Source organism: Rhineura floridana, chromosome 5 (assembly GCF_030035675.1).
Source record: "Rhineura floridana isolate rRhiFlo1 chromosome 5, rRhiFlo1.hap2, whole genome shotgun sequence".
Classification (NCBI taxonomy): Eukaryota; Metazoa; Chordata; class Lepidosauria; order Squamata; family Rhineuridae; genus Rhineura; species Rhineura floridana.
The window spans coordinates 95722089-95745629 of NC_084484.1; the positions used below are offsets into that span (position 1 = coordinate 95722089).

The window sequence follows — 23541 nt, forward strand, 5'->3', positions numbered from 1 at the left end:
GAATCTGTTAAAACATCCCTGAACTAGTCTAATTAGTTGTCATAATTTCTTCTGAAACGTATAGAAGCATTAAACAGAAACCCACTGCACAGTGAGCACATTAGTGCAAGCAGAAAGAAAGTGAATTACATTAAGTGGATTTTAGAAGGTTGATTCTTACTGTTCCTGCAGTTTGGAAACTGAAAAATGGGCAACCATTATAAATGGGAACTGGACTAGCATCTGATTTCAAAGAATCCTAGCCAACCTACGTTCAGTATTTTGGATTAAAAATAAAATAATATGAAGAAAATCTTGGATCTTGCAATTAAACATAGTTTTTGGTAATACAATATACATCACACTCAGAGAACAAATATGCTCTGTTTACAGTCTATAAAATACAGATGAATTCTATTACTTATTTCTGTTGTATTTTATTATTTATTAGATGTATATCCCACCCTTCCTCCCAGAAGGAGCCCAGAGTAGCAAACAAAAGCACCAGAAACACTTAAAAACATCATAAAAACAGACTTTAAAATATTTTAAAACAAAATATCCTTAAGAACGTATTAAAACAAAACATATTTAAAAACATCTTTTTTTAAAAAAGCTTTTAAAACATATTAAAAACAATTCCAACACAGATGCAGACTGGGATAAGGTCTCTACTTAAAAGGCTTGTTGAAAGAGGAAAGATCTTCAGTAGGCGCTGAAAAGATAACAGTTATGGTACCTGTCTAATATTTTAGGGGAGGGAATTCCAGAATACCAGTGCCACAGCACTAAAGGTCCGCTTCCTATGTTGTGCAAAATGGACCTTCTGATAAGATGGTATCTGCAGGAGTGCAGCGATCGACTGCGTATATAAGGGGTAAGGCAGCCTTTCAGGTAAGCACTAAGTTTAACTTGTGCATTTCAAAATTTTGTATTTGTGGCATTGTGTTTCACTTTAACTTTACGTCACCTAGAGGCATATTTTAGGAATGTAGAAAGCTGCCTTACACTGCGCCAGACCATTGACTCTTCTAGGTCACTGTTGTCTACGCTGACAAGCAGCAATTCTCCAGAGTTTCAGACAGGGGTCATTCGAACCCTACCTGGAGATGACAGAGGATGAACTTGAGACTTTCTGCATGCAAAGCAGATGCTCTATGACTCAGCTATGGCGCTTCAACATATTATATAGGTGACACATAAATAACAGCAACACTCAAACAGGCTCCCTGCATGATTTAGAACCTTGATCTTCCAAGTTTAATCACAGAGAGCCTACTTCAGTAGGGCAGGTTTCCAGCCACAGACATTCAGCCCCCAACACATGAGGGTCTGTAGGAACAATGACAGAGACATGGAGGCAGGGCTAAGGGGCTCATCCCAACACTTCCACTCATTTTATAGGAATGGGGCAGGAAAGACAACACGTGAATACAGCTGCTTCGCAACTCAACTGTCAGAATAGAGCTATTAGGAGTACAAAAGAGCACAGTGGCATTTTCCTGAACGTTTTAACTTGAATAGAAGGACAACCTTAACCCATTGCAATTAATGGGCTACAGAAATGCAGGGGGAAGTTGTCACACCCCATGTTTCAGACATGTTATCATATTCCAGGATTGCAAGCCTATCATTGGTATCACACATTTCTGCTGAAATACCTCCCTGGTGGATATCTGGGGAGGGGGGGGAGTTTTGCTAGCAGTAGGAACTGTTGCAGAACAAACAGACCAGGAGAATAGAATGTTTACACGCCATATTTAAAAGGTTGGGTACATGTTTTACTACCATAGTGACCTAGAGCTCCATCATATTGTCATTCTTTCCACTCAGTCAGTTCCCCCCCAACAAGTTATACAATTATTTGTAATGTTATGGATAATCTGTGCCATTTAACTTTCAATTTCACTTAAAATATGCATTTTGGAAATTCTGTTAAAACTATGAAAATCCTATTCTATCTGAACAGATACAGTAGGGCCCCGCTTTACGGCGTTCCGCTTTACGGAGCTTCGTTCATGCAGAAGTTTTCAATTAGGGAAAGGCCTCACTGTTACAGCACTTGTTCCGCTAATATGGTGGGTTTTTTCCATCGCGTGCCATTTTGATGTCATTTTCACCCGACACAGCCCATTATAGTCTATGGGGCCCCGCTTTTTGGCAATTTCCACTTTATGGCGGGGGCCTGGTCCCTAACCCGCCATATTAGCAGGGCCCTACTGTATAAGCAAAGAGTTCTCCCAAAGTATGCATCTTTCAATTTAAGCTGGTTGAGAACAAATCACATCACTACACAAAACTCTTTATTATTTTGTGAATGGCTGGCACTCTTATAACATGATCTGTTGAATTTTTGCCTATACTTGTTGCTAATTAGCTTCTGAAGTGCCTGTCAAGTTACAATTAATAATTTGTTCAAGACAAATTGTAACAAAGAAGATAAACTGTGTTGTTTCCCCCTAATTCTCACTCTTTTCAGAGAGTGATTTTAGCTTCTTCTTTATACTCTCCATCCTTATTTCTTTTTTAGTAATGACATGGGCTAAGAAAGAATTGAATAATTTCTAGGAAACAGATGTACTTCCAGACTTCTAGTACAAAACACTCACACATATATAGGTGAAGCACTGGATTAAAAAATAGAAATCTCTGCAACAAAAAGCATATAATCGCAGTATTCATACGTTTTCCACTCAGACACAAGTCTGCTATTGAAGTTGTACTTCACTAGGTATGTCTAAATCCAGATCAGGCTAGCTTAGGTTAAATCTGAGAGAAGACTCATTTCTGGTTTACCTCCAGATCAGCCCGTCCTGACAGATTATGTTACTTGACTCTCATTTGTAAAGCAGTTTCCTGGTTTGCATGATGGAGTCTACAGTTAATTACACTGAATGATAGCAATGTTGTGCATTTATACAAGTTCACAGAGACAGAAAACACTAATGAATTTTCTTTGGAGAAGTAGGGCAGACTTGAGGGGAGTTTTATACAACTCTGCAGGCTCTTTTGGAGTTGTATCAAGCATATGAAGCACAGGTAACAGCTGCTGGATGTTCCCATAAAGGCACTGTTTCAGTCCCATTTGTACTTTGAGTGGAGCACTTAAATCCAATGTTCATCAACCATCAGTCTGTGAACTGATTCAGCCTTCGGATTTGCTTCATGCTTGTGGGAGAAGTTCTGCTTTTCTTCTTCAGGTGGCAAACAGAACTCCAGTCTCCCATCTGTAAGAAGTATCACCCATCTTAACTGTTGCAACATGGAAGGGAGTCACTCTGCTACCAATTAATATGTAGCTAGGTAAGGAACCTCCACCGCATGGGCCTAATTAGGTCTGCCAGGCCTCCCAATTTGAGTTTGCAGGCCATTTAGCCTGGGCCACACCCACCTGTCATTCTCACGATGACAGGTGCGGGCCACATAAGATCATGGCTGCAAGGGAACAATCAAGAACCATAGAGTGAGCTCCTAATTAAGCGTTCCTTTGCAAACATGGCTTCCATTCAGCACTGTTTACATTTGGCGCTGAAAGCAAACTGCATTGCACCAAGGCGTTTAGACCCTTGGATGATAAGGGAGTCAAAGGTGTACTGAAGAACGATAAGGAGACTGCAGAGAAGCTAAATGAATTCTTTGCATCTGTCTTCACAGTGGAAGATATAGGGCAGATCCCTGAACCTGAACTAACATTTGCAGGAAGGGATTCTGAGGAACTGAGACAAATAGTGGTAACGAGAGAGGAAGTTCTAGGCTTAATGGACAATATAAAAACTGACATTCACTGGGCCCGGATGGCATCCACCCAAGAGTTCTCAAAGAACTCAAATGTGAAATTGCTGATCTGCTAACTAAAATATGTAACTTGTCCCTTGGGTCCTCCTCCGTGCCTGAGGACTGGAAAGTGGCAAATGTAACACCAATCTTCAAAAAGGGATCCAGAGGGGATCCCGGAAATTACAGGCCAGTTAGCTTAACTTCCATCCCTGGAAAACTGGTAGAAAGTATTATTAAAGCTAGATTAACTAAGCACATAGAAGAACAAGCCTTGCTGAAGCAGAGCCAGCATGGCTTCTGCAAGGGAAAGTCCTGTCTCAGTAACCTACTAGAATTCTTTGAGAGTGTCAACAAGCATATATATAGAGGTGATCCAGTGGACATAGTGTACTTAGACTTTCAAAAGGCGTTTGACAAGGTACCTCACCAAAGACTTCTGAGGAAGCTTAGCAGTCATAGAATAAGAGGAGAGGTCCTCTTGTGGATAAGGAATTGGTTAAGAAGCAGAAAGCAGAGAGTAGGAATAAACGGACAGTTCTCCCAATGGAGGGCTGTAGAAAGTGGAGTCCCTCAAGGATCGGTATTGGGACCTGTACTTTTCAACTTGTTCATTAATGACCTAGAATTAGGAGTGAGCAGTGAAGTGGCCAAGTTTGCTGATGACACTCAATTGTTCAGGGTTGTTAAAACAAAAAGGGATTGTGAAGAGCTCCAAAAAGATCTCTCCAAACTGAGTGAATGGGCGGAAAAATGGCAAATGCAATTCAATATAAACAAGTGTAAAATTATGCATATTGGAGCAAAAAATCTTAATTTCACATATACGCTCATGGGGTCTGAACTGGCGGTGACCGACCAGGACAGAGACCTCGGGGTTGTAGTGGACAGCACAATGAAAATGTCGACCCAGTGTGCGGCAGCTGTGAAAAAGGCAAATTCCATGCTAGGGATAATTAGGAAAGGTATTGAAAATAAAACAGCCAATATCATAATGCCGTTGTATAAATCTATGGTGCGGCCGCATTTGGAATACTGTGTACAGTTCTGGTCGCCTCATCTCAAAAAGGATATTATAGAGTTGGAAAAGGTTCAGAAGAGGGCAACCAGAATGATCAAGGGGATGGAGCGACTCCCTTACGAGGAAAGGTTGCAGCATTTGGGGCTTTTTAGTTTAGAGAAAAGGCGGGTCAGAGGAGACATGATAGAAGTGTATAAAATTATGCATGGCATTGAGAAAGTGGATAGAGAAAAGTTCTTCTCCCTCTCTCATAATACTAGAACTCGTGGACATTCAAGGAAGCTGAATGTTGGAAGATTCAGGACAGACAAAAGGAAGTACTTCTTTATTCAGTGCACAGTTAAACTATGGAATTTGCTCCCACAAGATGCAGTAATGGCCACCAGCTTGGACGGCTTTAAAAGAAGATTAGACAAATTCATAGAGGACAGGGCTATCAATGGCTACTAGCCATGATGGCTGTGCTCTGCCACCCTAGTCAGAGGCAGCATGCTTCTGAAAACCAGTTGCCGGAAGCCTCAGGAGGGCAGAGTGTTCTTACACTCGGGTCCTGCTTGCGGGCTTCCCCCAGGCACCTGGTTGGCCACTGTGAGAACAGGATGCTGGACTAGATGGGCCACTGGCCTGATCCAGCAGGCTCTTCTTATGTTCTTATGTTCTTATGACCTTCCCATTTTTGCTCTAAGCTGTAGATACTTTTTAACAGGACCTGTGTATGGGTATAAACATTTGGTTACGTAATGACACACCATAATAGATGTTGCTTGTTTTGCTTGTGTAATATTCTCACTCTTGAACTTTTCTCAGTAGCTCCCTCTGATATCCAGCTGAAAGGAAAATGCTCCCAAAGGAGCCAAAACAGAACTTGCTTCCTCTAATTGCTGTTTTTAAATACAATAACTTGAGTGCATAGTATTGCAGTCCTTGTCCACCAGGGTCTCGTCTACTATAGCAACAATGGCAGCAATTTTATTCATATATTTTGTTAAGGTTTTGAAATACTAGAAACATGCATTACTGGTGTAAAATAATGGTTCATCAAATTTTGGGATCAGGCAATTCTGAATGTTCAGAACTTTGACGAGACAGAGATACACATTAGGGGTGCGTGTGGTGGAATGGAAATTGTGTGTAATTTCCTGAAATACATAAAATTGGTTCTTCATTTGTGATTATGAAATTACTAGGGGCTGTGTCTCTGCTTGCTTTGCTCACCAACTCCTTCCCCCATGTTAACTACCCAAGAGCTTCCCCGTCCCACCCCACACAACTACTAAACTCCCTTTTCACCCTTCCAACTGCAGTCCCAAAACCTCTTCTCTTCTGTTCTTCAGCCCAGCTTTGTACCCATTTTCACCTTCACTCCATGTTCATGTCTCTTCCTTCCCCTTTTCTTCACCCCCCTTGCACACAAATCATCCCCTTTCTTCCTCCTCCTACACATTGCAACTACTAAGCCCCCTTTTCACCTTCTACCAAGTTATGAAGCCACCATCCTGCAGCCCTCTTTTTACCCATTTTCACTTTCAATCCCATTCCCATTCTGCCTCTTTTTTGCAACCCCCCTTTGCATCCCTCATTTACACCCCTTTTCATATCTCTTCTCTCCTTTGTACACAGACTGCCCCTTTTCCATGCCTCCTCCACCCTCCTATTCTGCAGCCTCTCCCCTTACAACTCCCCATTTTCTTTCTTCTTAACCCTTTCACAAAGATAAGTTATACATGATGGATTTTCTGACTTACTAACATCTCAACCAGCTGACATCACAGGAAGCTTACCTTTCTTATGACAAATATAACCTTCTTCAATACAACAAAGCCAGATTTCTTTGCAGAATCTGAGATCAGGTATGCTGCCCCTGCATATTGAGGTTCCCCCTCCCAAATAGCTAGGACCTACCTTGCTAGAGCAAGACCAAAGGTTCACACAGGACAGTATCCTGTTCCAGCAGTGACTAACCTCTGCTTTATAGAAGCCTGCAAGTTTTGCCCCCCTCCCCCAAACTGATTCCTCAAGCTCTTTGGGGTCCTTTCCCCCCTCCTTTTCCTCCCTTTTTCTTGTTCCCCTTTCTCTCCTCCCATCGTGCGTTTTAACAGGTTTGTAGAATAGGAAAGGCTGTGAATTGCCAGCCAAGGACTGAAGGCAGAAGTGAATAGTCATTTATCTCCACTGACTCAGTGCTACAGACCTACTTCGAATGGCCCCAAATTGACAGGGCCAGCTGGCTTTTCAGAGAGGAGGAATGGAAAAAAAAACTCCCCAAACTGGATCTTGTTGGGAAGGGGGGAGCCTGGATGGATCACCCGCACAGGGCATCTTCTTATGGAACATAATGGGGGGGAGCTCTCACTTGCTCTTTGCCACCCTCCCAATTTGCTGATGAACATCCCTCTTACTCACCTTTCACTTTCCGGGGTTTAAATCTGGGCATCTCCATGTGGACTCCTCACCCCCCTCACTTTTCCATGCAACGTCCCCTGCAGCCCTGCCTCAGGGTCAGGCAACCCCCTCTCCTCCTTCACCCAAAGGCCCAATAAGGGACTTGCCAGACTCCAGAAAAAAAGGATGAACGTGTTAAAGAGACACTTGCATCTGGGGGAGAAGCAAGGTAGGAAGAGTCGGAGGGTGGAGAATTGCATTTGCTTTGGAGGACACCCCCTCCTTCTTCACCCCAAATTAAGTTTCCTTAACCATGGATTTGCTGGAGGTGCAGCTTGGGCAGAGACTGGCTCCCTCCCTCCCTCCCTCCCTCGCAGTCAATCCTATGCACTTTTACTCAGAAGCAAACTGGCTGGTTCAAACACAGCTTACTGTAATGTAAGTGTGCGCAAGATAGCACCTGCAAGCCCATTTATTCAGAAGTAAAGAGCCACTGAGTTCAACGGGGCTTACTCCCTTACAAGTGGGTAGCTGGACTGGCAGGCATGTGCTTACATGGAAGTAAGTCCCCATTGAGCCCAGTTGATCTTTACTTCTGAGTAACTGTGCATAAGCTTGGTGCCAATCAGGCCTTCTGGTATTTAGCTCTCCCATTCCCTTCTGCAGAGTCAGGGCAGGTTTTGTGTCCTACTCCTACAGCCCCGTCTAACCCTTTCCCAACCTGACCTTTTCTCCCTATGCTATCCCACCCCACCCTTTGGATTGACATTGGAAGTGGTGGGGCAGGAAAAAAGGGGGGGAGTGAAAAGAGAGAGGGGTGGAAAGGACCCTGGAGGGGGGCAAAGGGGAGAAAGAGGCTTCCTTTTCCACTTCATCTCCCCAGCGCCGCCGACATCTGCTGCCTCTGTGGGGGGGGGGGAGAGACAGAAGCCTGCTTTTAAAAATGCAGGCTCTTCCCCTCCTCCCTGCTGCCCACAGCAGCATGCAAAGAGCACTCTCCTCTCCTGCATTTTCCAGCAACTGGTATTTGGAAGCATATTGCCTCCACCTATGGAGGCAGAGAGAGCCTGTGTAGTGTAGCGGCTAGAGTGTTGGACTACGACCTGGGAGACCAGGGTTCGAATCCCCACACAGCCATGACGTTCACTGGGTGACCTTGGGCCAGTCACTGCCTCTCAGCCTCAGAGGAAGGCAATGGCAAACCCCCTCTGAATACTGCTTACCATGAGAACCCTACTCATAGGGTTGCCATAAGTCAGAATCAACTTGAAGGCAGTCCATTTCCATTTCTATGGAGACAGAGCATAGCCAGCATGGCTAGCAGCAATTGATAGCCTTTTCCTCCATGAATTTGTCTAATCCCCTTCTAAAGCCATCCAAGTTGGTGGCCATCACTGCCTCTTGTGGGAGCGAATTCCATAGTTTAACTATGCGCTGTGTGAAGCGGTACTTTCTTTTGTCTGCCCTGAATCTTCCAACATTCAGCTTCATTGGATGTCCACTGGATGGCGCCTGTTTATGGAGGGAAATGTTTCTGATGTAAATGTGATCAAGTATTACTTATTTGTTGGCAATACAATAATTATATGCCTCAGTGTGACAAATATTTGTCTGAAATTCTCAATGGAATTAAAATCTGTTATTTCTTTCTGATTCTGACAACTGTGTGACATGTGAAGTTGGTGTTCTTACATTTGCTTCACAAAGAAATCAGAAATACATTTTCTATACAAACTCCTGTTGGATTGATTAGGGGCCATTCAATCTGAGAGTGTTTGAGTGAATAGTTATTTGGTGATGATTTTGTTAGTCGCCCCCTACTGTTGGCTGTATATTATATGGTTTGCATTGCCTTTGATTTTGCAACAAACTAATTGTTATAAGCAAATGCTATTGAACTGAAGCCACCACCACCCTTGTAGGGTACAGCTGATGTGATCAGTGCCTATGTACATATTGGGATATGTAAGGAGATACCTTTGCAAATGGGACTTCAGACACAGGGAGGTTGCCTGTGAGACTCTCAGGTGCCATTCCCTCTGTGTGCACATTTCTACACACTTTGACCATCTTTACAAGGCATGCACTTTCATTCAGTTCATGCCACAATTTGCAAAATCACTGAAGAACAGCAAAACCTGTTCGGCTCATTCTTTCCACACAACCAGTGTGGTGTAGTGGTTAAAGAGTTGGACCAGGACCTGGGAGACCAGGGTTCAAATCCCCACTCTACCATGAAGCTTGCTGGGTGACCTTGGGCCAGTCACATTCTCTCAGCCTAACCTACCCGACAGGGCTGTTGTGATGATAACATGAAGAGGAAGGAGAACCATGTATACCACCTTGAGGTCCTTGTAGGAAAGGTGGGATATAAATGTAATAAATAAATACTGTCTTCTACATCACAGAACAGCGGTCATTCATTCCTGGACAATGCAAAGCATGCACTTGGCAAACTACTGGGACGGAAGCAAAGCCTTCCCCATCCCCATTCTCATAAACTTCACCTCTCCCTTCCAAGCCTGTTAATGTGGGGGATGGAGTGCAGTTCAGCTAGGAGAGCCAGAGTCTAGGTCACAATGGCAGAAAGAGCAGAGGAGCTGTCCACAGGATACCTAAGGCAAGAACTGGGCAGGACAGATTCTACACCAGCAAAGCATCAGTTGAGGCCCCACTCCTGAACGATCATTGGAATTTCAGGTTCTGGAAGGGCTAAAGTCAGGCCTTATCCTCAGGAGCACAGCTGGGTAAAGTGAGGCCTCATGTTTTGAGGCAATTACATAGTGCAATGTGTATCTTTGCACAGAGCTGCCATTTACCTGAGGAAGCTACCAACCATGTAGGTCCTCACTCCACATCTACCTGATGGACATTTTGCCTCAGTGGTACCATATTCTAATTAAATCCCCGATTCACAGAATCCTGTTTTTACAGGTCAGATGCTAAAAATGCTGTGTAAACCTTTTACCAAAGAAAAATAATTATCTTAGATGAGCTGCACTGATGTTTTAGTTAGAATTGTAAAAGAAATCAAACACAATTCAGAAATAATTACTTTAGAAGTGTGAGTTTCTACTTCCTGCACTTAGTTCACACTAGCTGCTAATTTCCCTTTTCAAAATACGGGTATAAGATGCAAATAATTTTTGCTCTGTTAAAAAATGCAGGCTCCAAGGTAACTTGCAAATTATGTAATCCAAATGCTTCTTAAAGAATGGGCTATGCATCTTTCCCTAGCAATGCTTTTAGTCCTTAATATTCCCCATTCTTTTTCTTTCTCATTTTAGCAACGATCATAGTGCAGCCAATCCAACATCTGCTTCCTCGCTGCTTGAGCATCACAGTCTGAGGGTACTATAGTGCATTGACCGACAGTAACCAAGCATGAACAAGAGAGAGCTGGTTCATGCGGCACCTCTACCGCAGTGCACCTGTTACAATAAAGACAGGCTTTTCTTGACTGCTCTAACCAGGATTAGCAAATAATTTAGAGCAAATCCTGTTTTTGATCATTTGCATCTTTAAAAGGCTCAGGGTATAGAATCTTGCCGGAACCATCACAGAACAAAATATGTGCTTGTTTCAATTAATATGTCAGAATGAATTTGTAATAGTACCTCCAAAGAAACAGAGAGAATGATACATTTAACTGAGTTTTGTCAAAAAGTCTATTGTGAAGTCTGCTTTCCTCACCTGTTTTTAAGCACTGTTTTCAGCTTTTAAGATATTTTAGCTAAAAAGCAGGAGACTAAATTGTCTGATGAAATTAATTTCACACTTTGATTTTGGAAAGGGTTAAGAATTAGATAGCCAACCAACAATTCTGCTCCTTCATATCAGCTATGGAGCAAGTTCTGAATAAATATGATTAAGGTGGCAATCCAATACGCACTTACCAGGGAGTAAGTCCCATTGAACCTAATGGAGCTTACTTCTGAGTACACATGCATTGGATAACAACCTAAAAGTACCTATCCAAAACCCGAGGAAAAAAAAATCTGCCCTAAACAAAATAACCTAAACAAAAAAAAATTAGAAGTTTTTTTTAGAATAATCTTCTCAGAAGTTGCTGTAGTGAAAGGCCACCAAATGAGACTAGTTCACAGATTCTGTTGTTAGGCGAATATCTACAATTTTAAAGGCATATTTCAGACCTAAAATATAATGGGTGAATTAGCCAAACATGTTGGGAAATGTGTGCTAAAATGGTGTGCTCATAATCCAGCATTAGTTTGTGGTCAAGTCATGTGCCAAATGACCTGTGTAGTTATCCATCCTTTAATAACACTATTTCTGTGCAGAAAATGCCTTGAAACTCTTTCCTCATTTCTCCTATCACCACTACAGTGTTCCCAGAGAATATCAATGTCTGCCTCCCAGTTGTAGGGTAACCATCACAGGTAATAGCTGCAGGAGTTAGAACTCTCTGCCTATTGACATCAGACAGGCACCTTTGCTGTACTCTTTTTCACACCTGCTTAAAATATTTTTGTTTAGGTGAGCCTATCCAAACATGTAGATGTAACATGTTTTAATCTCTGTTTAGCTTACTGTTAATTTTGATTATCTTTTAAATGTTTAGATTACTTTTAAAATTGTTTTTATTGATAATTAAAATATTTATTGTAAACTGCTTAGAGGTTTTATTATAAATTAGTGGTATATACATTCGGTTAAATAAAATAAATAAATAGAAGGGTTACAGGGATTTGAATCCAGTTCTTCCATATCTAAATTCTATAATTCCTCTGCCTCCACTGAAACATCAGAAAAAACGTTAGTGGTTTTACTACTTTTCTGGATTGACACTATCACATAATTCAAAAGACATGCACTACACATAAAAAAAGGTATTGTATAGTACAAATAAAACCAAGTCAAAACAAACATGTGTAGTGGTAATTGTGAACTGTTCATATCTGGAAACATTACCCTAATCAGTAATATAACTGACTGTTTTATCAGTATAAGCAAGACAAAACAGGGGAGTTTGCCGCTTCAACATTCTGGAAAACTTTACACCTCTAGATTGTCCCCATTATATAGATCAAGGACCCCAAGACAGAATTGTGATAAGCAGAACAATATATGCTCAAGCACATCCTGTGCCATTTCTGCAAATTCATCTGACTTCAGCTGCTACCTGTGATTGTTACTCTGCTACCGAAAGGTAGGACTGATATCCTCTGGGAATGCTGTAGTGGTGAGATTGAAATTTAGCAAGTAATTAGTTAAAAAACATAGTTAATCGATATTATTGCTTTGACTGAAGTGGTTAAATTCAGTCTATGAAGCTCATTTTCAGTCATACTCAAAAGCAATGATCAGCAATGGAGTCCTACAACCTCAAAGACTGGCAATTCACCCCATCTCCATATGCCACTTTAAATCTTGAAAACATAGGAAGGAACCTAGGAGCTGCCTTATGTGAAGTCAGAGCCCTGGTCCATGTAGCCTAATCTACAATGCCTGGCAGCAGTTCTCCAGGGTTTCAGACAAAGGACATTCCCAGTCCTATCTAGAGATCCTGGGGAGTAAACCTGTGACCTTCTCTATGCAATCTTTTAATGAGCTATGTGGACACCCTGAAGCTGAACATCCTATAGAAAAGTAAATACTGTATCTGATGGAAATGGCCTGTCAAATGGATGGATTTACAGTACCAGTCATTTTATGAATAACAGAATTAGCAAATTCATTTTTCAGGCTTTTGTTTTTAAATCAAGGTACATTAGGGGAACAGTTGACCCTATGTCACTGTAGAGGTGCTTATACAGGATTCTTTAATGGTGTGTTCCACCTATCTTTGTCAACTAATGTGCCTCCGTGTCCCACCCTACTTTAAGGCTACACACCTTCATTCAAAGCACATTAATAGGGCTAGGATAATATATCATTGCCTAAGTAAAACTTCAGTGCTGTTTGGTCCTACCACTTCTGTACTCACCCATACAAAAGCAAAGCACTTTTTGAATTATATGGGAATACCCCATAACAAGGGATTCATTGTCTCATTCATGGGGGGGGGATTTTCAGCAGTTCCATTATATGCATCATATTACTATGATTTTGTATTCTGTATAAATATAGATACAGGGATGTAGTCTGTTAACACAGAATAATCAAGCCAGAAAGGCATGATTGCCACTAGGGGAGCATTGTGTTTCTTCAAACACTGATTCAGTTTGTATGTGTGGACATTCATTCCTTACAGAGGGTTGGGGGAGTGGAATCAGACCATCCAAGATGCAATGATGTATTCATCACAATATCATCTATTAAGCCTACAGTACCCTTAGTCGTTGATCTTCTGGATGAACATGTTATGTATATGCTGGTGACAAAGTGGCAGCATGTATTTTCTTGCCACAGGCGGGTGTTTTTCTAGCCCTTTGCTTATGGGAAAGCTAGATAATCGAACAAGTTAAGAGAAGTTAAGGTGCTGAACTACTGGGAGACCAGGGTTCAAATCCCCACATAGCCATGAAACTCACTGGGTGACCTTGGGCCAGTCACTGCCTCTAAGCCTCATGAAAACTCTATTCATAGGGTTGCCATAAGTCAGAATCGACTTGAAGGCAATACATTTACATTTCTGAAGTTAGTGGAGAGAGTACTTTTCCTCTGACAGAAGAGAGCACGATTGCCATGTTTGGTCCAGGAGAATACAAGACACAGAAAAGTGTAAAAATTATACGGGAAGTTCTTCAGCATAAGACCCATTAAAATGCATGGAAGCTGCAGCAAAGCACAATAGTATTATGTAGCTCCCATTCATTTCATTGGGGCTTGCACATGAGAAGTTCCTAGTAGAACATACCTTATAGTGTTGGGGGAATCATACTAGGGACAATCATTTACCAAATGTAGTTTTCCATTAGTCTGGGACACTCTCCTAAATAGTACAAAGTATTTCACTACATGCCCACACATGATCAGAAATCTATGGGCAGAGTGGTAAAATGTTTCTCATCACACAGCAGAACATCGCAGACTAGCTTACCAAATGGTGGCATGCACCGCTGTAAATTATATTTTGATGGCAAAAAGTTGTCTATACTCATCCTTTTACTACGTCAGCTCTAAGTGTTGTCAGATGTTACATTAAATTTTAATATTTTTTCCGATACCTGTAACTCAGGAAGAACTTATGTGCAAATGCAAATCTTGCATTTTTTTAAGAAGCAGAGTTAGTTCAATAGAAGTTCTTCATCCTGATCCACATGCAGCAATGCTAATGCACACATAGAGCTATGTATGAGCAAGCACCACTTGGCACATGCAACAGGTACATCTATTCAAAGCATTCTCTAACAATAAATACAATGGGCAGATCCTTCTCTTCGAAGTCCCATCAGTCTCCATGGAACTTTGCAGTGCTTTTTTTGATGACTGTACTCACCGGTATGAATTACGATCACCTCTTTTTTTGCTGTCCATAGCACCCATGGCACTTTTGTCAAATTTTGAGTACTGGCACCTCATTTTTTTAACCAAAAAGGCACCGGAACCTTGAATCCTGAGTATCATTTTGTCTGTCCTTTATCCTGAGGCAGAAACTAGTATGGTCAGCCCTTTCAGCATCAGACTTCTGAATTTTGGGTCTACTGGCAAAAAAAAGTTTTCAAATAGCACAAGATGTAATTTTTCCTCAAAGCCAAATGCTGAAACCAGAAGAGAAAAAGGGAAAGTGAAGAGTTATGAAAGTCAAATGCAAGGAAGTGGTAGATTAGAGGTAACCATTCTAACCATCTAGATGTTGTGGACTGCAATTCCATCATCCCCGACTATTGGTCATACTGCCTGGAGCTGATGAGAGTCATAGAGTTGTATCCAAAGTAGCACTAAGAAAAGTGTCATGTCAGCGCAAGGACTTCTTCTTGTGCAATGGGACTTCCCTCTTCTACTCCCTCCACATGTTCTAGGGGTTCCCTCAACCCTTCAGAGCAAATCTGGGGAGACTACAGAGTGTGCAGAGAGGAGAAGAGGGGGAAGTCCCATTGTGCAAGTGGAAATCCTTGTGCTGACAGGATGCATCAGTCAGATAACTCCCATGGTCCAAAACATCCAGAGAGCATCATGTTAGCTACCCTTGCAGTAGATGATAACTTTGGAACTTAAAGCCAAATTAAGATATCCATTATCAGTTTGTAAACAATCACATTGTCAAAGCAAAGCAAAGCACACATCTTGGGCTTCATATCTAATCATATCTGAGAATTTTAAACAGAACAGCAGCAGCCCAAGGAGTAGCAGAACAAAGGCCTCAGATACTATAAAAGCAGAGGTAGGAAAGCAGTGGCCCTCCAGATGTTCCCAAAATAGGTTCAGCACTGAAACCCAGAGAGGATTGCACTGCTCCACTGACATGGCGCCCCAGCCTCCACAAGGACTACAACTGCCATCAACTCTGACCATTGGTCATGCTGGCTGGGGCTGATGGGAGCTGGAGTCCAACAACATCAGCAGGGCCACAGATTTGCAACCCCTACTATAAAGGAGCTATTCAAGGAGTGGGTACCCTACACCAAAGATGGGAACCTTCACCCTGTGGGCCTAATTAGGCTCTACCAAGCTGTCAAACTTGGCTCATCAGGGGTGGGGGGAATACAATAAGCTGGCTCGCTCGGCCTACACATTTTCAACCAAACTATTCATAAGGGGCACAAATCTATAACATTCTTGTATCATAATTAGAGAAGTTATCAGTAACAAATCTTTGGGTAACCACTTCACTTAAAGACTCGCTACATAATAACTAAAGAGCCTCATCTTTGCTCAAAACACTACTTTATTTCATAGTATCTACAGCTTTTATTATTCAGTCCATTGGCCTTTGGGACTGAAGGGGCAGGCTTGTCTGTCTATTTTTTAACAGCCAATTCATTGTATGTACAGTTCTGTGTGACCTAACTATATAGAATCCAGTTTCAGCACAATTTGCTCATCAATTTTATGTGCCAATGAAAGGTTCATGTAGAAAGCTCATAAATGAAATTTCCTGTCTACATTCAGACAGTTAAACATGTGTGCTACAGTTGACAGGAAGACAATTTATTCTGAAATTCAAAAACTAGCTTGTATTAATGTACTTATTTCCAGGAAATCTGTAATAAATAAAGACACCTGTCCCTCCTTTAGTAAAGAATTGAGGGAGTGGTGAATATATATGGTATTACATTTTTCTCAATAAAATTATGTCAGTTTTTTAGAACAGCAGTTATATATCAAAACTTTGAGCTTAGATATCCAATATTAATTTGGGTGTCTCTAGTTTCACTTCTAAAGTAACAGAACTGCAAGAGATTTGAGGTAATATCCAACATTAGTCATAGAGTTGAGCCATTAAAATCATTAAGTCCATTCATTTCTGTGAGTCTGTGTATATCATCCTTGGACTTTTGTCGAGAGACTTTTGCATACAACAAGGTATTGTAAAAACTTGTGGTGGTCTGTGTCCAGGGATTGTCCACTGTAAGACTGATGGAAAAGCACATCATCATCCAAAAGGTGCACTGTGAATGGAACATATCCGGTTCTGTTCATGTATTACTCTGACTCTTTGAAAATTCAGAATAATTTATAGCTAGCTTTGAAAATGGAGTAATTTAAGTAAGAGACCATAAAATTGTTTAACATGGTATATCACTTTCAGTATTCAAAGCGCTTCATATGCATTATCAAGCAGTAATGGTTATAACAACTTTGTAAGGTAAACCCATATTTTTATCCCACATATTGCAGACAGAGAGACTGAGACAGTCTTGCCTAAAGCAATTTAGGGAGTCTATGGCAGAGGTTAGATTTGAACTGGGGACCTCCCAATTCATAGCTTAGTCTTATAACCATTAAGCTATACCAGCTCAACCCAACAAATATAGACTCAAAGATAGAGCCTGTTACAAATCTGCTTTTAAGAGTTCTCAGGATATTGTTGATTCTCCTGTCAGCAAAGTGGACTTGTGAACAATTTCTCCAGCATGCTGAGCTCCTGCTAACTAGCCGTGTGTGAAAAGAAGGGAAACATCTTCCAAGCAAACTGTGGATAATCTCTACTTCTATTTCCCTACAAAGTAGCAATTGGTGAATCCAGGACAGAATTTTCAGTACACATTCAAAGTAGACATTGGCAATTACACATCTAAAATAGGTAGCTCAAGTCAAAGGTAGCACAACTGGTAACATGCAGTCATCCCAGTTTATACAATACAAGGCAATCCCGTGTGGAACTGTAATTACTTCATTAAAATATGTGACAGCAGCCTCAAGAGTTACATTTTTCTCTTGGGTAATTTTCTCTGTGGAACTATTTGCTTCTGGGGATCCCCATATACGTCCTCTTTTCCTTTCATTGAGGACACACGTCTCTTGAAGAAAACAAAACTTCAAACTAAGTTTTGACTTAGTTTATTCTTCAGCTTATACTTTTGCTGTTGTTATGTGCCTCCAAGTCGACTACAACTTATGGCGACCCTATGAATCAGTGACCTCCAAGAGCATCTGTCATGAACCACCCTGTTCAGATCTTGTAAGTTCAGGTCTGTGGCTTCCTTTATGGAATCAATCCATCTCTTGTTTGGCCTTCCTCTTTTTCTACTTCCTTCTGTTTTTCCAAGCATTATTATCTTTTCTAATGAATCATGTCTTCTCATTATGTGTCCAAACTGTGATAACCTCAGCCTAATGATACGGCCGGCCATGTATTGGCTGGCCAGTTTCACAACCCATTTCAACATGGGGCAGATTAACACAATGGCTGTTTTCTCCAGTTCTCTGAAAAACTCTTATTTATGAACAGGTTTTTAAACTTTGGCTATATTAAGAATAAGATATATCTTCTGAGTAAGTCTGATAAGAATGCAATGTACCCAAGTGGCATTCCTATTGTTAAAGACTGATTACAAGTATTAGTGATCTTTTGTTGGAAGCTCATCAAGCAGCCCTCACGGCAACTGCAAACTCCCCAAATTTTAAGACATTACCAGCCTTTTGGGGGCTGGAACTATTTTATAGATTGCAACAATATTGTTGCTTAACTAAACCTTTGCAAATGCAACATTAGATGTTAACTATATAATATTAAACATACTACAATTATAAACCAATGCAACATTTCTATAGGTTGTCAGTCCCTAATAATGCAAGCCACATCCCATTCCACACAGAGACGAACAGTAAGTAATGAGCAAGATATTTATATTCTGTTTCTGAAATAGCATAGATAAGCCTTATTAGGAACAACTTTGTTGCTTGGGTGGGTTTCTGTTTGTTTGCTGGCCTTGGCAGAATAAACATGTTCAGCTAGTAGCTGCACTCAAACATCCATAGTTAAGCCTGAACATTTGATTTCTCTCCTGATTTCAGCCTTACGAGACATCCTTCTTGCTGGGCAACAGCTCAGTCATATTTGTTACACTCATCTGTGATCTTTTGCTTGCTCCCCCTTTAGTATAAGTTGCCATCAATTTTATCATTTCAGCCACTGTAAGTACCATCCACTGTCAACAAAAAAAAAAAACACTCAAGAAGGTTCTTCCCAAAAATGCTGTCATAAATCAGACTCATTACAGCTTCTCTGATGGCAGTGATAGTAATTTGATAAAGAATGTTCTTCCAGCTGTAAAAGTACATTGGATGTTCTCATGTGCTGTTTGACTAAAGAATTTTTTGGACCACATCTCTGGTCCATCTCACAGAATATTCTGTCACCAATAAGGGCCTGCTATTGAGCAATAATATTCTGTAATGTTCATGTTTCCTTGGTTCCTTTATTGAGAAAGGGACTTGAGACAAACACGTGCTGCAGAAAGGTGCAATTACACAAAAGTCTCATTTGATCCAAGACAAGTCTCATGCTTGAAATTACAGGGTTAGGTTTGAAGACATGAGCACCTATTGCACAGGCTGACTACACAGGGTTTAGATGGAATGAACATGCTGAAGACAATCAAGCAAACCAAAATGTGTTTACAGCAGAGTTATAACTCTGAAGCAGAATTCCTTTGATTTCATGAGATTTAAATCAGGATAAGTGGTCTTGACATAAAGCACACTCTAAATTTTCTCTGAAGTCCAAGAAGTGCTATGCTATCTCAGTTGCATACTTAGTCCTTTAAAAAAAATATCACAAAATAGTTATGTTACACCAGCATTTCACACTGCTGGAACTACAGCTCAGGACTGACCCAAGACATTTTGTTCCTGGAGGCAGGCATGATGGCATCCTCATCCTCCCATATACAGAAGCCAACCAGACTGGCACATGAATCTTTCTTCAATACTGGTGATGAGACAGCATCCTCCAGTACATATGAGAGCAGGCAGCTTAGGGGGCACAGAGCAAGCTGTACACACACAGCTCCAATATCTTACCATCATGCCCCAGCTCTCACATCCGCCCCCAATCTGATTGAGCAATTTCCTTTATCTTATTGTTTCTACCACTTCAAGCGCACTTTCATAAATAACTAAAAGAACCTAATATATAATGACTTCTCTATTGACAAGATTGGCCATCCAAAGTTGGACCATGTCCTAGGCTGCTCTGGGAACTGAACCTAATGTTGAGCCAGGTATTGTGGACAGTGAGAGAAGTAGAGTCATTTTGCCAACCAAGAAGAGAGGCACAATTTGCCCATTAGTCCTTTAAAAAAACATATTAATTGATATTTGAGGTGTTGAGCTATTTCACCAAAGAGGAAAGCAAGCTTCACAACAGCAGAAGTCCCACTCCACCCTCCCGAGTGCAGCCTGGGCGGGCTGGGCATAGTTGCGGCCAGGGGTTGAAGCCCTGGCCGCCATTCTGGAGGCTGGCAACAGTCGCACTTTGCATGGGGAGTGCATGTGGGCAAGGCATTGGGCCTTATTTAAGCCCGCGCTGCCCCGCTAAGCCTCCTCTTGGCGCACGATGCCCACCCCACCCCATTGTTATGGTGTGATATGGGTCGCTTTGGGGCTGAGTAGGAATTTTTATCCTGCCCACCCTTGTTGGCGGGCAGGTTTTTTGCCTACTCCACACTGTGGTGGTTGGATGGAACAGGGTGAGGGGGTGTTGTGGTTACTAGGTTATATTGGCTAATTTGGCTAATTCGACAATGTTAAGGTTAATTCCCCAAGTTGGTTTAGGCTGTCTGGTCATTTGTACAGCAAGGTGAAGGGAAGTAGGTAAGGACAGCTAGGTGGATCCCTTAGGCACCTTTGGAGGTGACTGGTGGCTCCAGAGGCCTGCAAGTCAGGGCTTTAGGGCCCGGGGCAGGATATGGGCTGCTTTGGGGGCCAACTTACCTCATCCACCTGGCGTTGTAGGGCCCCAGGGGGATGATGTGGGAAGGCCCCACTGTTCACCTACAAAGTGTGGCGGGGTAAGGGGTAAGCAGAATGGTTTGCCCTTGCCCTAGCAGGGACTGGTCGCCCAATAGCTGTATTGCAACTGCTTGCTTATAGACACTTCCCGCACCTAGGTTTCCCCTCTGCAGGTTTAGTTTAAGGGGTTTATTTGAAGTTTAATAAAGTGGCCCTTTGTTCAACCCAGCTTGCTGTGTCTGTGTATTATTTCAACCCTCAGCTGCAAGGTTACCACAATGCCTTAGCAAACCAGAACTGACATTTTTAACTTCAGAACATCTCACTGACTGCCTCTGCTATCATCTAGCTTTCATTGTTCCCCTCAGAGCAGTGTCAGGATGACAGGAACACTTCCCTTCCATAAAGAACTTTAGAGGGAAATTTTCTTGTAGACTTACCCTTCTTCCTCCACCATGGTCCTTCTAGGATCGAGTAGGACAGTTCTTTAAACTCAATGTTCACAGCAGGTCTCCGGGGAAGGTAGGAGAAACGATGGGCTTCTGTCAAAGCATTGTCCACCTTTTTTAAATGGCCATTGAGCAAATGGACTTCTTGTGTGTCTGTGCCATTGGAGACCACTTCATCTACTGAAACACATACCGACTTTGGTTCAGGCATCGTAAATGCAGAATTGCTGGCATTCTGGAATACAAGAGAAGGAAAAACATTTTCTACAAATACAACAATGCATTCATTGAGCATTTGTTCCAGTGTATCATGTCAAAGAAGAAACAAATCTAGGTTCAGTCCTGCTTATGTTATGTCTTCCCTTCTTATGTTATGTCTTCACCTCTCAATGTTTTGGACTACCTCTCTCATCATTCTGATGGGCTAATGGGAGTTGTAATCCAAAACATCTGGAAAGCACCAGGTTGGCAAAGGCTGTCCTACACAATTATTGTCAAGAGAACATGACCGTTCATAGAGGAAGAAGTATTCACATGCCAATATATCATTCAAATGATTACTACATTAACTACTCCCCCCCCCGAAAAGCTTCACCCTAAGAACTGGTTCACACAACATGTTCTTCCTCTTCATGAGTAGTCCAGAGTATTCCTGTTGTGTGGACAAAGATAACCTGCAAAACACACAATGGCCAACTGCAATTCCCATAACTGCAATGTCAGAGGACAGTTGGTGTAGAAAGGAAGAACAGAAATTGTTGTAACAAGTGGGTACCTGCAACAAAATGTTGAGGTGTGGAGTGATTCTGATCAGCATTGCCGCCATTCTGTTCCATCTCCCCCTTCAGTTTTCTGTTCCCCTCGCTCCCACACATCAGTTAACATTATTATTTATTCACAAAAACATTTTTATACTGCTTTTTGGTCCTAAGAAAGGCCCCCAAAGCAGGTTACTTAAAAGAACAAAACACACCATCAAAATAGCAAAAATTAAAGTTCAAGCCTTTAAAACAAAACCATTCTATACCAAATGAGCTTAAGTTCTCATTCGGCTTTCTGAGAGTGTTTTTGTTTTGGTGGGGGGGAGATTGGTTCCCAATCCCAGTTACATTAATATTATGGATTTATGAATAATATTGTGGATTTCCTCTGTTGATTTCTATGGAAAACTCTGACTCATGACTCTAGGGGGCATTTAAAAATACCTTCTCAGCAGAGCTTGGAAGATTACCTTTAAAAAGTAATAAATTACAGTTACAATTACATGGCCCAAAAAAGTAGAAATTACCATTACAATTGCAATTGCTCTGAAGGTAACTGATTATTTTTTCTCAAAAGTAATCACTACAATTACATTTCAGTTACTTAAAAAAAACGCCTGCAAGGTGCTGGCCTTGGCTGCTGCACATCTAAGTAGCCTAAAACAACATTAAAAATAAACACACACATAGAGAGGTAGTAGAATAATTTTTTTATCCATAAGATAGCAATGGTGGTCTCTCCGCTGGGAAGGGAGGTGGGGAAGGAGGCAGAGGCCACTACTTAGATCTTTGCATGTCAAACCAAGTGCCACCCCCCGCCACTCAGCCAGCAAGCATAATCTCTCTCACTTAACCACCTCCCGGACCCTGCCCTGCCACCAACTAAGGGACACTTGCCCGAGCAAACATTTTCCCCTGAGATGCAAAAAAGTTAAAATACTGCAAATGCAGCACAGTAGCCAGAGAGGGTGGTGGAGGCCAAGTGCATGCATGCATGCACGTACACACACGCACACACACGTTGTCATCTTTCACCTCCACAGTTCTCTTATCTCCATTCTGCTGCTGCCTCCTTCTCCTTTAGCCATGTTCTTGCCCTCCAGTTCCTTTTTCCCTCCACTCCATTCACCACCACCATCCATTTTTTAAACAATTGTTTTCTCTACTCCACCCCGTCTCACTCTCCACCTCCTACGCACCCACAGAGCATGAGGGCAGAGCAACGCTGCACAGAAGTATGTGTATGAACTGGTGGCATATAAATACTTTTATAAATAAAATAAATTAAAATACCACGTCTCATACTGTTCTAGAGGGTCCCCCGGCCCTCAGGAGCAGCTTTTCACGGTGTGTGGAGGGCAGCAGTGAGTGGCCCACCTTGCACATATGTGTCATATGTGCAATGAAATGATGCCTAAGCTGACCATTCTTCTGTTTACATTTCCATGTACAGACAGATTAACAGCAAGCTTACAAACAGCCATTTAGTTGTTCACCTGTGATGTACTACTAGGCAGAGAAACACTGGTAAACTGGAAGAGAATTAGTTCCAATGTGCTCAAATAACTAATATTGACAACTTTCCCTTCTCCCTCCCATTCCTTCTTGTGTGCCATGCAGTAGCGTAGTGGCAAATTCAGAAATGGAGGGTCTCTTCCTGATAGTCATGCCACACCCCCTCACTCGCTTGCTTTCTGTCATCTCCACACTCCTCGGTCCTTCCCGCATGTGCCTTCTCCCACAACAACAGACATCCTTAGGAGCCAATCAGCATGAAAGGGGAGTGTATCCGCTACTGAAAAGGTTCTTCTCAGTAGCTAACACACTCCCCTTTCATGCTGATTGGCTCGTAGGATGCTGGAGACATAGGGAT

At 41.9% G+C, this 23541-nt stretch overlaps 1 protein-coding gene across 3 annotated transcripts in view; it reads right to left on the reverse strand.

Annotated features, from left to right (window-relative positions):
* ABCG1 (ATP binding cassette subfamily G member 1) overlaps window positions 1-23541 on the reverse strand; it is a 71006-nt gene that overhangs the window by 43928 nt on the left and 3537 nt on the right. For all 3 annotated transcript variants that reach the window (XM_061627566.1, XM_061627569.1, XM_061627568.1), the window contains exon 2: window positions 20899-21142. In XM_061627566.1, coding sequence (XP_061483550.1) covers window positions 20899-21142 — 244 coding nt within the window. The remainder of the gene's footprint in view (window positions 1-20898; window positions 21143-23541) is intronic.